The sequence below is a fragment of the Buceros rhinoceros genome, unplaced genomic scaffold, assembly GCF_000710305.1.
Source record: "Buceros rhinoceros silvestris isolate BGI_N320 unplaced genomic scaffold, ASM71030v1 scaffold3357, whole genome shotgun sequence".
Lineage (NCBI taxonomy): Eukaryota > Metazoa > Chordata > Aves > Bucerotiformes > Bucerotidae > Buceros > Buceros rhinoceros.
In genome coordinates, this window is record NW_010420274.1 from 4,596 (window position 1) to 21,234 (window position 16,639).

At 38.5% G+C, this 16,639-nt stretch overlaps 1 protein-coding gene across 1 annotated transcript in view; it reads right to left on the minus strand.

The window, feature by feature from the left end:
• Positions 1-290: 290 nt before the first annotated feature.
• TDRD7 (tudor domain containing 7) overlaps positions 291-16,639 on the minus strand; it is a gene marked incomplete at its 5' end in the record, with an annotated part of 30,171 nt that continues 13,822 nt past the window's right edge. Inside the window, 12 exons of the mRNA XM_010139238.1 lie at positions 291-511; positions 2,731-2,891; positions 3,190-3,680; positions 5,559-5,669; positions 6,008-6,142; positions 6,304-6,384; positions 7,323-7,328; positions 7,951-8,085; positions 8,220-8,422; positions 9,845-9,956; positions 11,567-11,753; positions 15,671-16,245. Coding sequence (XP_010137540.1) covers positions 291-511; positions 2,731-2,891; positions 3,190-3,680; positions 5,559-5,669; positions 6,008-6,142; positions 6,304-6,384; positions 7,323-7,328; positions 7,951-8,085; positions 8,220-8,422; positions 9,845-9,956; positions 11,567-11,753; positions 15,671-16,245 — 2,418 coding nt within the window. The remainder of the gene's footprint in view (positions 512-2,730; positions 2,892-3,189; positions 3,681-5,558; positions 5,670-6,007; positions 6,143-6,303; positions 6,385-7,322; positions 7,329-7,950; positions 8,086-8,219; positions 8,423-9,844; positions 9,957-11,566; positions 11,754-15,670; positions 16,246-16,639) is intronic.

Consider the following 16,639-nt stretch of genomic DNA (forward strand, 5'->3'; position numbering starts at 1 on the left):
GAAAGATCACAAAAACTAAAGTCAGTGTTTTTTTATTGATAAATAACTTGGAAAATATTTTCACTCAAACATTCTAGCATTACGATGCTAAACAAAGTGCAAATTTTCATAAAGTCAATGAAGTCAACAGAATCCAAACTTGTTAAATTTTCACAAAACACAGAGTTTTTCATTTTATCCCCTTCATTTTATCCCCTTTTCAAGGCCAGGTAGTAGTTATATTTCTCTTCAAAGCCTGTTACTTATTTTACTGCTAAAGAATCTGAACTGCTACATTTCAGAACTGGAGATTAATCATCCTTTGAAAATTCCACAAGACTTTCAGACACAAAATCATGAATCCACACATCGGTGTCTGGAAGAGATGTGTCCACGAGAAAAGTCACTACTTTTCGGTCCCAAGGGTTAGTGCTTTCATTAACTGCCTGTATCTGTGCCACCAAGGGTTTCTTCTCTACAAGATTCCGAAAGACTATTGATGCCTCTTCTGACCACTGCTGGTTTTCCACTCCTAGGACAAATGTAAAGCAAAACAGAAGGTCATTTACAGACTAGACCAATTTGAATGATTATGTTTATGAAGAAGTGGAGGGAGATTAAATACTTAAGAAAACAGATGTTCAAATGCTACTGAATGCAGCTTAACTCTAGAATTGGAACACAAGTTCACCCATCTCCCACACAAACAAGCTTAATTTTTACAGAGACTGGGACATGTATGATATGGACAAGTTTGCAGAAGTGAAAGGTAAATGCACTGACTCACTGAGTAATTCAAAGTGTATCAGCTGCCATGCATGATCAAAGCATATTAGGAAACATGATGAAACGGAAACAGAAGATCCTTTCAAAATAAACTATTTTTGTCTTCTGCCTGAGGGTGCTGAAATTACTTGTCCTGTTGGACTTGCTTTAGTTTAAGTTTTCTTCATCTCAAAGCACCATCAGATACCAACACATCTGCCAAACCTTCAAGTCCAAAACTAGATCTGCACAGAGCAGAAATGAAGAGAAATGCCACTTAAATGTCTCACAACTGCTGCCTTTTTTTTTTTTTTTTTGAGAGCAGCATCTCAAAGCCAAATCTGCTCAGGGATGTGATGCTAGACCCTGAACACTTTTTTGAATACAGCTGTAATCAACCAAGAAAGAAGCAGCTCCTTCAGACTTGGAATTCAGTCTCCCCAGACCACCTCGTCGAGACACAAGGGGCTCAAATATCATGCATGAATACCTGAACAGCAACTTATGGATAAAAGAAGCAAGATGGCTAAGTGACTTTTACTATTAGCAGGAGTTTGCTGCTGATAGGACAGGACACCATAGGAAACAGCTCCTTGCAGGTTACAGAAGGAATGAGAAGCCAACAGTTCATCAACAGTTAAGAAAGGGTAATTAATGTTAGGAAAGGCTGGAGGAAAAGCAAATGGGATTTTTCAGGGAAACAGACTGGAGAGTGAGAGGTAGCAGACATGAAAAAAAGAGAGAAAAAAGTGGAAGAATAGCAAGACAATAGTTACCAGTCTTCCAGGATCAGCTGGCCTGCTTTGACAATATGAAGCAGCTCAGAGGCCAGCTTAACTAGCTACTTGGGATTCCGTGAAGCAGGAAAATTGGATGACTTGTAGGCTTGCTCAGCTGGATCCTGTACTACCCCAGTAGACAGACACAGCTAGATATCAGCTTCATTTCAGCACTGCACTCTTAGGACCCCAGGCCTGTCGGTAACACAGCCGTCATCACTAATTTAAAGCAACCCCTGAAGTCACACTCAGGCTATGCAGGAAAGCAGATACACAGAAGGCAGCCCAGGATCAGAGCACCAACTCAGCAGCCTGTCACTTCAGACCAGCATATTCGGTAACTGGACTCTAAACTAGCGCAGACTAAGCAGCAGCAGAAAACAGCAAACGAATAGGAAGAGATGCATACATCTGAAAGCAATGGAGAAAAGAAAAGGAAAATTTGGAAAAAGACAGCAAGGAGAGATCAAGGTTTTGGTTTTATTTTTTTTTAATTCTATCAGATGTATGCACACCCTGTATGCCCCATATTCTTACGGAAATTAATCTTACTTAAGTCTATGGAGAAACCCCACCCTGCTTGTGGAGTTTTGTTTGTTTGTTTGAGAACACCAATACATTTCAGGTAACTTTGGATTCCAAATATGCACGGGAAAACAGTACATTATAATTGGGGCAAGATATACAAGAAAAACTTCTCCAGAAACTCAGTATCTAGTTCCTAACTTTACGCATATTAGGATAATGAGAACACAAGTTCTCACCAACAGATACATTGTAACTTTCACACTTTGTAATGAGTTATGTTTAAGGATCCAAAAACCATTTACATTTGATTTCTCTGTGTCCGCTGCATATTAGACATCATACACATTAAATGATAAATATTTATGACAATGCAAAGCAGCTACTGGAAAAGTTTAAGCAGTCTTCAGTTTAACACAAGGTAACTAAAAGTGCTGCAACGAAATAAACAAACAATAAACCAGAACCATCACCACCTATGTCAAGAAGAAAAGCAGAGCTACTCTGATGACATAAACACGCATGCATTAAGCATGTTTTTACAAGCAGGTCCATGCTTACTTCAGCGAAAACCAATGACATCACTAACCTTTGGCTTTGTCTACTTCACATTCTTTTCATGTGGTATGTCCACTGATGTTAAGACTTTAACAAAAAAAAATTGTTAATATTTATTACCTACCTGCAAGCTGAGCTGTTATAGCTTGGAAAGGTAGTTTTCTAAACGCATCCATGAGTGGCTGTACCTTCTCTATGCTGACAAATTCGTGTTTACCATAGTCCAGCTCATATACCGACAAAAACCCATTTCTAAGAATTCCTTTTATTATGACCCTGTACCACCTAAAAAGGAGAAGAACAAGAATAAATCATTTGAATTTGTATTCACACACCATCAAGGCACTGGCAAAAGAATATAACCAAAAGATCTTAACCAACTTGTCTCAGGCTTCCCGGGTATTATCTGAACAGAAGTCAACTCTTCCAACTGCACCCTGAAAGCATGAAGAGACTGCAACCTCATTTACTCTCTTAATCTCTCAGATATCACTGGACATCTGCCACCCTGTTAACAATGCTTGGCTTAGCAGAGCTAAGCTTGCCTTCAAAGATTTTGTTTTTAATTCAAGAATCTACTTACTGATTTCCAATTTTAGCTGCATACAGCTTGTTTTTTTCAACATTCACAAGTTTCTCTTCTGCTCTGCTGTAGTACAAGATCATTTCTTCCATTAGGGCTTCCAGATTATGTAGCTCTTTCCAAGGCTGGACAATAAAATGACCTGGATGGCAGGCCACTGAGACATAGACATCCATGAGCTCACCAGTCTTCAACAAGGGTAGAGGCGGAGGCATCTCAGTGGCAGACGCTGCACTGATGGGTTCTCTGGCTGAATCAGAGAAACCCTTCTCTAATTTTCCACTAGTTAATTGTAGAGCTGAAACAGCATCACTTGTCACTTTTGTGGAGCTGGTCCCACTGGGTGTAACACTCAAGAAAACATCTTTCTGATGCTTCCACAAGTCTGCATTTTTGATCTGTCGATTGATGCTATGATCCATGTCTGGGAAATTCTCTGGAGCAAACAAGTAAATGTGTGCAATTCCCTTTGAACCATCCTGTTTAACCACCTTGGAAAACAAAATACAGTTTAACTTTTAAATGCACAGTTAAATACAGTTTAACTATTAAATGCACATCTGGTTTTGTACAGAAGACTTAAACAGGAAAGTGGCAACAGTTTATTGCATTCTACATGCACAGAAGCATTGCCAAGGTTCTCTCAATTATGTTGGATAGTAAGCAACTCACAGCAGCTAAAAGGAGTATTTGCAGCCATTTCACTTATGTAAAGCAAATACAAAGCTCGACTTTAGTTTTTTTCTGCCCAAGAGGTTCATCTCAATATTGGATGTACAATTTGGTAGCCAGTGTCCATATAGATCTAAACAACTGAGTAATGCTATGAAATATGAAAACTTAACCCTTCAAAATTCTCTTCCTGTCTCTCCTGGTTTTGCTGGGACAGGATCATAGGCCTGCCATGGTCTGCAGGCCATTAACAGTTTGGAGTCAGCCAGGGCAACTGACCCTGGCTCACAGGTGTATTCCAGACCATTAATACCACACTCAGTATAAAGATGGAGGTTTGCTGAGGATACAGGAGCTTCCTGCTTGGGCTTCTCTTGACCCTGCTCCTCTTCCTTCTACTGCAGACTGCTTTCCCATTCATTGTGACCATTGCACATTTGCTGGGCTGAGTATACCGGCATATTTATATTGGCATTTGGTATTAGTTTGGCTGTTTCATTAAAATGTTTTTATTTTAACCTGTGGGTCTCCTCTGCTTTGCTTGATCCCCCTTCTTGTCTGAGGAGGGGTCATTGGGTGATAGAGCAACTGCTACAGTTTAGACCCAGACAGGGGCTAAACATAGACACTGTCATTATGGGAGATGAAGCCTAGTAAATTAAGGATGAGAAAAAAACCAAAAAATTTAAAAAAAAAAAACTTTCATGTTTGTATCATGCATGATTTTCAAGCACTGACAAAAATATTTCCTATTTAACATCAGATATGCTAGCATTATTGACAGTAAAGCACTGAAATTCTAACTGGACAAAGTATATAACGTTTCTTTACACATTTGTCTGTTGATTTTCCTAGCCAAGAATAAAAACTTCCCACAGTTAAAACATACATCTGTTGTCTATTATTTAATCAAGCAAAGATTAGTACCAAACTCAAACTATCTTGGAAGAGGTTGTTCAGAAAAGCCAGATGCAATAGTTCTAAGTCCCAGACTAGAGGAGCTATGTTTCAGCTATAGGATCTCCAGTGTTAAAGCAAGCAATACGAAAAAGCAAAGCTACAAAACACTTCTTTGAAGTGCTGTGCAGTAACTGGGATCAGATTTTTCAGAGGAAATCAGCTTTGTTTAGTCTGTAGCTAGTAACAGATTTTCTGTAGAAGGCTCTTTTCAGTTAATCAAACTGAATAGGATACATTGCAAGTGGAAATAATTTTATCTCAAAGATAACAGAAATTCTAAGTGTACAATAGCATATTTGGAATCACATTGGATTAGGAAAAGCAAACAAAAAACACAGCTGCTTTCCAAGACCAGAAGGAGAAAAAGCTATGTCCACAGGAGCCATAAAAATAATTTAAGATTAACTCAATAGTTCTATCTTTTTATGTGGTGAAACATAACAACTGTGTTTCTTATCAGCTGGACTGGGACAGCAAAACGTGAAAGACTAATGTGAAAGTTGCTAAATTCTTGAGGGGAAGAGAGAAGCTTCTAACAAGCTCAAGCAAGTAAGTTTTATGCCAAATGTCCTAAGAAAAGGACTTTGTGTATAACTTATGTCCATGAGGTGGCTACAAACTTTTAAACTTCTCTAACAAAACAAATTTGATGACTGGTTAAGCTTCTAGAGTTGTTCTTTCAATGCTCTTTCCACACGCCTACGGATTTCAAGTCCATAGGCATTATGACTACTTACCTTCATGCTAAACTCAGGATAATTAATTACAGTGTCTCTCAGGCACAGTACAGCATCTGGAGTCCACATGCCAGTGTTAGGAGGCAAATCTGCTAGGCAGCATTTTATAGCCTAAGAACAGAATTAAGCATACAAGGTGTAATTTAGTAACATGCAAGCTAGTCATATTCACAGAAACTTCGTTAATGCTGATGGATACAATAACGTATGACAAATGGAAAGAGACAGAGGAATGTGCAAACCCAGTGCCAGTACACATATTCAACATCCTGTTGATATACAGGACTACATTATGATTTATTTCAGGCAAAGATGCACAATGGAACACACTCCAGTGTTGAATGCTATTACACAAAACAAAATTTCATTACATAAACCCTGAAGCAGCCGCAGTGCTATGAATGCTGCCAAGAGACCTAGCACAGGTTAGTCTGAACACGTCTATATACCTGAGGAGGTATTGCAATTACTTCTCTCAGGAACTGCGGTGGGATTTCTCTAAGCTCTGATACTTTCACAGTTGCAACTGTTCCAGTATCCACGAACTGCACATCAAGTGCCCGTCTAGTATGAATTATTCTTATCTGAAAGAAGAAAGTAAGAGCACAATTTGAGGTGAAAAACCACAACAGCAACACCTACACTAAAATGTGTTCAATGGAAACTAAGGATTCAGGTTTAGCTGAACAAAAAGAAGAGCCATTTTATGTAGGAAAACTGTGGCTGTTCTTTGAATACTTCTTACCTCTACACGTGCCCATTTTCCCTTGGAAGGAAACAAGCAGATTTTGCCACAGAAAGGTAGTGATACATTAAACTCAGATGCCTGTTGCAAATATAAAAACAGAAGTTACAAAGCATGGAGCTATTACGATCTGGCACTCAAATACCTATTTCAAAAGCCACACATGGAATATAAGACAAAACCTCTGTTTCCAACATAAAATCTCTTTCCAGCCTCAGAAGCATTTATCACATTGTTTTAAGCTTCCCCAGTTGGTAAAGCTTTAATTTCAAGTTGTATCTTACAGGGCAACTGAGAGAATATAAATTGCCAGGCAAAGAAGCCGCATTTGGAAACACAGAATATGAAATCACTGATCATTACGTTAATGCTCTGGAAAGCAAGAGCAGTTTAGAGCTGTACAACACATCATTTGTTGAGATACTTAACAAATCAAATTTCCTGACTCAGATGGAAGTCTCACGGGAGTAACATTCACCACGATGATCCTAAATAACATAACAAGACAATGGCTGCACTATAAAAAGCTTGAAGAAAATCCATTTAAGACCCATCAACACCTTCACTGGTTTGAATTCTTAGGCAAAATAGAACTCCTCAAGATAAGCTGCCAAGTCAAAATTGCTTCTTTTACCCCCACATACAGATTGATATGAAAAGATTCTGCTTGTCAAGGTCTCACTTTGATAGCATCAAGAACCTAACACACACTGTCCAGAAACCCTGAGCTTTTGAAATACCTGTCTGGCTGCCTGTCCTTGCATTGCTAAACCTGTCAGGGTTCTATATGCTCTCCTTCAATGTTTAGCTATCTTGAAACTAAATCTTGATAACTGAGACATGTTCAATATAAACCGTTTTCAGGTGGTGTGTGTTCCGGTTCTACATCTGAAACCACTTTGACAGAGTAGTTTCACAAGCAGCAGTTCTAACAGGACCTTCAAGGATTTGCATTTCATAGGTTTGACTCCCTAAGGCTCGGCTGAATGTTCCACAAATTAGAGTCTAAGGGCTGTTACACGTGTCTGTAAATAGTGGAATATCAGACTTCTCTGCCTATTATAAAGCAACTTAAGATTTTTGAAAATGCCTCTGATACATCAGCTCTAGTTGAAATTAGCCACAACACTGAAAAGCTAAGGGTATGTGGACAAGATACACAGACCAGATCAAAGCTATTGAACCTCCAAGGACACCAGGCTAAAGAGAACAGATCTTAGTTACACTGCTTTTATTGTCACTTTACATGGTATGTTGTGGGCCAGGCTGTTTACACATCTCAACTCCATCGTGTAAGTAAAAGTTCCAGAAAAAACACCCGTGGCAGAATGTCCACAGGCTCTATACCAGTCTAATGCAGTTTCCATTGTAAGCTTCCCATTACAAGCCATATTGTCACTGTTCTAACAATTCAAGGAAAGTTATAAGTAGTTACTGAAGACTTAGAGGCAGCTTGTGAACAAGAAAGCATCAAAAGACACTCTTCATGCTGAAGGATGAACTCCAAAAAACTAGAAAGAGAAATTATACGCTTTTTGAATAGTCTGTGGCTATCTCAGAATCTTGAATTTATGTGCCAGGAAAATGATAGGTACGCCCTGAAGAAAGGCTACATGACTGCATCACTTCTCTTACCATAGAACTTACCTTGTAATGGAAGAAGTCTTCTACTTTCTGCAAAATTTCGGAAAGTCTGGACAAGCCTTTAGATGGCACTTGGCAATACAGGCTTCCATCAGAGAAAACACTGGTTACTCTGACATTTGTATATAGTGCATCTACCTGCAACAGCAAGATTTTGACAACAAAGGGGGGAAAAAAACCACACTCAAATATTTGAGTACTGGTTTTGTCCATCCAAGATCATAGCAGTCAATGACTTTTAATGAATTAAGACAGAAACAGGAAAATGGTACCTGTAGGTGCAGTTCAAGGGACTTGTCATACAAAGCTTTAAGACAAGTAGCATTGATGTTGATATCATCTTCTCCAGAAGTGTCATAGAGAACAAGAAGCGGAATATCACTCTTTTCCAGTATTTCCACAGCAAATATCTTGGAGCATGTCTGCGATTCCACAGTCTTTACCAGGACAGGATCATCGCAGAAGTCTTCAAGACCTGTAAGTCACATTTATGTGTGTATGTATGTAATAACCAGGTCTGTGTTTGCAACAGGAATCTTTCCAAGAATCAGGATGTAGCAGGAAAACTGTACTGCAATCCTACTTACATTTTGCTTAATTTCCACCTTTTTAACACAGAAAGTCATCTTCAGGGAAAAAAACCCAACAGATCCTCTTCAGAAAGAGGTGAATGTGTAGACAAAAAGGGAATGCATCCAAGTATTAAACAAACAAACAAAAGCTTATTCATGGCAATTTTATTTATTTAAAATAAAAAAATAAATACAAGTTAGTTAGAAATGCCTACCAGTTTCAGGAAGCTAAATAATTTTCAGCAGAGTTTAGGAAGTTTGCAAGTATTGAAAGGGGAAGGATCACTAAAAAAAAAACCTAAATAGAATCATATTTAGGTATACTGCCTGACCTGGCCACAAGAGACGTGCCTCATGCCTTTGTATCAGCAAGAGTGTGGCCAGCAGGAGCAGGGCAGCGATTGTCCCTCTGTCTTCAGCACTGGTGAGGCCAGACCTTGAATACTGTATCCAGTTTTGGGCCCTTCACTTCAAGAAGGATGCTGAGGTGCTGGAGCGTGTCCAGAGAAGGGCAATGAAGCTGGTGTAGGGTCTAGAGAGCCAGTCCTGTGAGGAGCAGCTGAGGGAGCTGGGATTGTTCAGCCTGAAGAAAAGGAGGCTGAGAGGAGATCCCATCACCCTCTACAACTACCTGAAAGGAGGTGGTAGCGAGGGTTGGTTGGTTTCTTCTCCCACATAACAAGTAACAGGATGAGAAGAAATGGCCTCAAGTTGCACCAGAGGAGATTTAGGCTGAATATTAGGAAAAAATTCCTCACACAGAGGGCTGTCAATCATTGTAACAGGCTGCCCAGGGAGGTGGGGGAGTCCCCATCCCTGGACGTATTTAAAAGACGTGCAGATCTGGTGCTGAGGGACATGGTTAGGTGATGACCTGGCAGTGCTGGGTGAATGCTTGGATTTGATGATCTTAAAGGTCTCTTCTAATTAAAATAATCCTGTGATTCCTTTATGGAAATCAGTGTTGTGCTAGTAGATTGCTTCGCACAACAGCAAATGTTTCCTTATCTTTTCTTGGGTTCGCATATATTAAAGGGGCAAAGACATCCGAGCTAAGTACAGAAACAACCAAGCTCCATTACAGGGACACTGGATATCAAGGTCTTCTCATATCAAGGGTTTTTTATAAACCTCTCCTTCCCATCCGTCCTTCCTTCCATTTTCCTTCTTTCCATGCTGTCTGCTTAGATTTCCTTGTCTTGGACAAAATCTACCATGCACAGAGTTACTACAAACAAGGATCAAAACTCTCATGGGGCCTGAGACATTTCAATCCATGAACTGCGCAACAGCAAGCTGTATAGTCAACACCAGTGTTCTCTTACCTGCCAGTTTACATTTCGCAGCTTGAAATGGAAGCAAATGGAACTGTTTCTGTAGCTTGTACACACTGTTGCTTTCAACAAACTCATTGAAGCCGTGATCAACATAGCATACCTAATAATGGAAAAGGGAATTAAAGCACAAGATAATGAATGTAATTGTAAATACGGTTTTTTGAGTCTAGGGAAAACTGATTCAGTTACCACATTCTCTGTGCAGCAGACAAATCACTTTTCACTAATTTAGCAGTATATAATGTCATTAATCTCATGTTTATTTCACTGCTTGAATGTCTAGAGTTTTCAGGGAAAGACTGCTTCTCAAGCCCTCTATAAAACCATCCTCTCCAACTTTTCCACAGAATCTCAACTCTTAATAGGAGCAACGCTGCAAGGACTCAGCACTTGATTACCTCAAATCACATGAAGAAAGGTAATAAACCAGCAATTTTTATTTGTAAAGTTTTGAAAGTGCTGAAAAGTCAAATATCATTTAAGTGCCATTCTATGTTTTGACTTTTGTTTTCACAGCATTAAAAGGATCATTTTGATTTATGCTTATAGTAACTTTGATACAAATGCCACAGTCAATGCAGGAAACCAGAAGGGAAACTGCTGCTTGGAACCAAATAACTGGAGCTGAAGCGCGAGAAAGAAGAGTTTGACAGGGCTTTTTACAACTTTTTTCTAAACTCCATCAGGCAAAAATCTATGCATAGCAAACATTGAAAAGTGAGTCAGAACACTGTGTCAGAGGATAATCAGCAAATGCTGCCACAAAGTAGTAGCCTTCTTTTGACGGAAACCTCTAGCTAGAGAGAAATTAGAAGCAAGCTTGATACCAATGTCCTTGTCACTTCTCTAAACCCAACAATCTTTCACAAAATTGAGTCCTGACACACCCTTCCAAATTCCACCCAAAGGACACCACACTAACTTTCAGAAAAACCTCAATTCTAAAACAAGTGCTATTTAAATATTTATGACATGGATCAACTCTGGAAGTATGTTAAGCAGACCTGGGTAAAAAGACACCTAACTGGGGGAAGAAATAAAAAATAAAAACATATCATTAATGTTTGACAGGCAAGAAATAATTGAGAAGTTTCAAACTTCTTTTACTCTTCTGATCATATGTTCTAGGTTCATTGCAGATGGCAAAAAGAGTCTGCTTGGCCCAGGAAAAGTTTAACAGAGGAGTTAGATAACTTCAAAGGTGTTGAAGTGTTGCACCCTATATACAATTCCCAGGACGCCAGATCTGCCAGGAAGGGACCACAAGTATATCCTTCTCATTGTCTTACTGTTTAGTGCATGTAACAGACACTTCAGTACAGGACTTCAAACAAGGTCTATCAGTGAATGAATTTTGTTCTTCCCTTTCCCTTCCTCTGTGTCACTCCAAATGGGGCTACTACATCCACTCCTCCTGAGACTATCAAAGGTATATTTTCTGTACAAAAGTGTTACAGGGCCAGAACCATGAAAAACCCTAAACAACCCCCACAAACTCAAACTATTTATGGAAAGAAAACTGCAAGACCATTTAATTTTGTCAATCGCATAACTTCAGAAAAGTCAATTTCTCATTTAACTGAAAATAGAAGTACTTTAGGGGAAGAATGGAGAGAATCCTAGTGCAGCACATTTAGGAATTGACTGTGTATCTGAAAAACAAGATTGCTTCAAGTCTTTCTCCAAGTGCCGAAAGAAGTAATTGCTTGCCTTTATTCTGTTGTCTTCTAGAGAAATAATCCGAGCACGCAACCAGGCATCTTCTTCAGCATGTACTGCAACAAGTTGCCCAACACTCAGAGACTGAGCTAGTGACACTGTACTGTTCTGACTATAGTACGCTTTCATGTCATCTTCCATTTGTTCCTGGGCGGAAGAATAATCTTTGCCCACATACCTACAGTATTTTACAAAAAAACCCATTAAGTCAGAATGCAACTTCAAAAAACTTGATAAAAGCCTAAGAACATTTAGATACATATATCACTAAATTATAGATATATACATTTTCTAAGCACATCAAGTATTCAAACTCTTTTCCCATTAACAGGACTAAAGAAAAGTAACCGACATAAAATGTAGTACTTTCATTGACAGCTAAATGTGGTCCAGCAGTGCATAATCTAACATGCTCGACTAGATTTGTAGTAAGAGCTCTTACTTGATTATTACAATCATGTAAAGCAACTTGACAACAAAAGGAGAGTAGTATCTTTAAAAATAGAACTAATACATAATATCTGAAGTTACTCTGCCATTAAAAAAATGAATTTAATCGGTTTTCACTCAGGTTGATCAAAACAAGGCATCTAAAATAACTCTACAAATCAGCTGTGAAACCATGTGCTGTTTACTCTCAGCCTCCAGAACAAGCCTGATATTAGGCAGCTGATCTAATGGTTCATACTGAAGCAGTTTTTGTTGCACAGGTCTTCTTTAATAAAGTATATAAGCACTGAAAACGCCCTATGGGGAGTTCTGAATGCTTCAGACACAAGTCAGGTTACAGCAGACAAAAGAAAAAAACCTTACTCGCGAATTGTAATTAGTAGCTACTGTTTAAACTTGCTCATAGGGTGATTTCTACTACACAGTTTAGATTATCATCCTATAAAATCTAGTTTATTCTGGAGGTCTGCTATATGCCCAGGATTAGTGCGGATATTGGACTATGATATACTATGCCAACTTTGTTATCAAGATTAACTCTGAGCACATTCCAGGGATCCCTCCTTCCCCTAAAGACAGTCTGCTACTTCACCATCCAATTACACACTGCTTTTCAGAAGGACAGACCTTTTGTTTCTATGTAAGCACTCAACTACTTCATAACAGACATGGAGTGGGGTGACAGTTAGCATATGCTACTTACAAATTTATTACTTAACATTTGTTTCATAAAGGTTCTTAGGGACAGTAGGAGTATCTTAACAGAAAGTAGAAGAATCAGAATTTCCTTCCTCACTGTTTTCTGGTAATAGATCAGCATGATACTGAAGACGTTTTTGAGTGCCCAAAGCCAATTGAAAAATTACTTTACAGGTTCTTTGGAAAAAAACCTTGGAAAGCAACCTGAAAAAGCGTATTAGGGACTCGTCTGTGTGCGGCTGGACTGACACTAGCAAGTGTGCATTCAGCACCATTCTTAGTCTCAACTGGAACCGATACATGTCAAGTAAAGCTTGCTGCTTCATCACGAATGGAAGAAAAGGGTATGCTTCCGTAATGAAAAAAAGCTGTAAAATTTTGTCAATTTAAAAAGATAAAAGATGAGGGAAAATAGTATCCAAGCTGTAGCACAGAAACATAAGGCAGTTGCGAATAAAAGGTGATAGTTAATTATTTTTTGTGAGAATTCACATCTAGCACTTAGCATATCATTTCTACCCTCAATCACACTGTTACGGATGTACAGCATATATCTAGGAGTGTTTCCGTCACCTCACTTTCATTCTGACTACATCAAAATTCTTACAAAATTGTACTATGTCTCAAAATTGAAATAGTACCAAATCTTACAGCTTTGTCTTAATTAGTACTGCATTGAAAGGTTTTTACCAAACAATGCCTAGCCACATACCAAGAAAATAAAGAAACATTGCTCCATTCCTCAGACAAGAGGAATCTTGATTTTATTGCTCCTGCAAAAATCAACATCAACTGATAGCTGCTACACAGCTCTTGTGTAGATCAGGAGAAGGTGACTGCTAGTACATATACAGGAGAGGTGAATCATGTACCATTTCCTTCCTATACATCTACATGAGCATTTTTTTGTCATGGCAAAAACCAAGAAAGGTGAATCATGTACCATTTCTTTCCTATACATCCACATGAGCATTTTTTTGTCATGGCAAAAACCTGTTCCCTTCAGGCCTAGTTTCGTCTTGAAGATAATGTACCTTGCCCATGAAGTACAGAGATATAGAAATGACTTCTTAGGGCTATCTAGGGCCAAGAAACCACTAATCACCACCATACACCTACACTGAGATGGCAAATTCAGAAACTTTAATATTGTCCAAGAACCATGGTCCAAAATTTAGAAACTGCTGCTTTAAACAAATTTTAACACAATCACCCTCAGCTCATCAGTGTCATATGATAGTTCATCCCATGGGACTTGAGACACTCTCCCAGATAATTAGTGGAAACTTCCTTAAAAGAACAGATTAGAAAGATCTGTTACTCCACATATACAGTAGGTTATTAATGCTGCCAGAATCAAAAGGTGTACACTGGGAAGGAAAATGTTTTGCAAAGTAAGCCCCACCTGTGTAGCAAGCTGGAAGAGACAGGTAATTTATTCCTGCTCTTCCCAATACAAAACATGTGATAAGCATTGTGCCTAACTATATCAGTATCTCTATGTGCAAATGATTACATGTCTTAAACTGGCTGTCTTTCCTGGCACTATTCATCTTCATCATTTGTCATGTCTTACAGACTAAATTTAAACAGAGCTCTCACAGGAACAACCTAAACCATAAAGCCTTTCTTTGATGTAGTTCTTCCTCTTGTGATTTCTTTTTTTAAGCTTAGGCATACTAACAAATTCCAGCTCTGCCATCTCTGCTGAAATAACTGACTCATTCAGTCGAAGACAGTATAAATGTTAATGATGGTGAAAAATCCTGCTTTAAATTACGTTTTGTGGTAAAACCAGTATACAAAACAAATGTATAAGCAATGTAGAAAAAAACTTATCTGATAAAAATCTCATATAGGAATGGTGCTAACAGCTAAAACAAATACGGCGATGTTCTCCAGGCAGAATTTCTCTCGTAACTCCCAAGGATGGGGCTTTTCATTACAGAATGTCAGCCATTAAGATTCCATGACTTCAGTGAACTGAAACAGTGGATTGCCACATAAAGAAAGTTCAAGGCTGAGTGTTCAAATAGGTTACTGATACAAAAGAGAAAAAGGATCTCTAAATTTCAGCCTTAAAGCTAGTGTGTGGACATTGTCAACGAGCAAGGAGGAACAGAGTATTAGTTTCATAGTGAAAGGATCTGTAAGTCAACTGCATGAGAATGTCTGACACTCTCTAATGAAAGCTGAAACTGCAGAAACTAGTGGGAAAAACAAGAGAGCTGTCAATATAGTGTATTATCACACAGCTGATCAATTCATCCTTTGAAGTGATATATAAAACTTAAGATTAGGCTCGATTAGAAATAATTTTCACAACAAAATAGCCTCCTTAAAAAGTGTTTGGGACTTTCTGTTTGTTTGGTTGTTTCCTTTAAGTTTTAAAGAACCGTTAGGATGTGTGTGTTTTATCCCAATGATGAATTACAAAAAGCTTATCATGGCATTTCCTGAAACAGTACAGTAACATATAGGTAAGACAGCCACTACAATCCACTTCTTACACTGAATGGAAGCTCATCTGTCGCCACAAGTGAAAAGTGCAGTGTAATCTGAACACACTCAAGTCACACCTAGCCAGCTAAAGAAGTAAAAATACTTATAGTAAATATTGCAGCAATATCTTAATGCTACTATGTGTTATAGTAGTGTTATATTAAGTTTTCCAAAGGCAAGTCAAATCTGCTTTGTTTCTTAGACAAGCTAATGATAGAACTCATCAGCTCAGCACAGAAAAAGTTTCAGAAAAATTCCATTTGAGCACACTAACAAAAGTATTCTTAAGTTTCGTTACGAAATAAGTCAATAGCAAAGCCCTGCAGCCTCCTGTTCATTTGTTCTCTTATGGCTGACTTGCACTATATGAGTAAGTAGATTTAAATAAAAAAAGATGTGGATTTATAAATAAAGCAAAAAGGATAGTTTGAAGTACAAACTTACCTAATTAGGACCTCATTAGTGTTTTTCAGTTCTATCACCATGACGGACACAGATCCTTCTGATGGAATGATTAGAGGAGGAACAGTTATGTTCTCTGGATACTGGTTCTTGGATTCTTCGTGGTGTTGTTCAGCTGCGGCCCTCACATTACCATTCCTGTGAACTCTCTCAGTGACATTCAGATTTTCATCAACGCGTTTTTGGGGTTTAGGATAGAGGATGGCTTTTCTATTTGCAGATAGATCCACGACACATACATCAGAGAGTAATTCCAAATGATTTAGAATGTCGTCTGGGAATTTTACTTGGTAAGTGTCTTGGTACAACTTTGGAAGCGCATTAGCCCAAAGCCCATTGGAATACTTCAGCAAGATGTTAACAACTTTCTGTTTGAAGTCACTACTAAGTGATGCAGGCATGGTCTCCATATTTGGTTTTAACAAAGGGTCTGCTTTTGAAGAAGTAACATTCTGAGATGCCTTTTCTTGCTCTGTGTCACTTTTTGCTGTTGGTGGTGTTTTCCTAGCAGGATAAAGAAGCCCTTGCATCGGATCACCCCTATGTACTTTCTCCACCTTGGAAAACAAAACAGAGTCAATAATCAGTTGTGTCTCTAAGTCTAAATCATGTTGCAAATTACACTTTTATAACAGCATTTTATACAGCCTTTGAAGTGGACATCCACAAGGAACTAAACTTGAAGCAGTTGCTACAGTGTAGTATTTCTTGTAATGCTTTCTCCTTCATTTTGAATCACATACGACCACATCAGTAAACGACAAATATATAATGTGAATAATACAACTCTGACTTGCTTCCAAACAAGTATAGTCTCTTTTTTTCCTCCTAGAAGGACCAGAACATGGTGACACACTCCACAAACTTATGTCTTTTGCGCATTAACCCTCCCAGTCTTCCCCACAGGTAAGCACATCATAAACAGAAATTCCTGAGGGAATTTTTTACTGA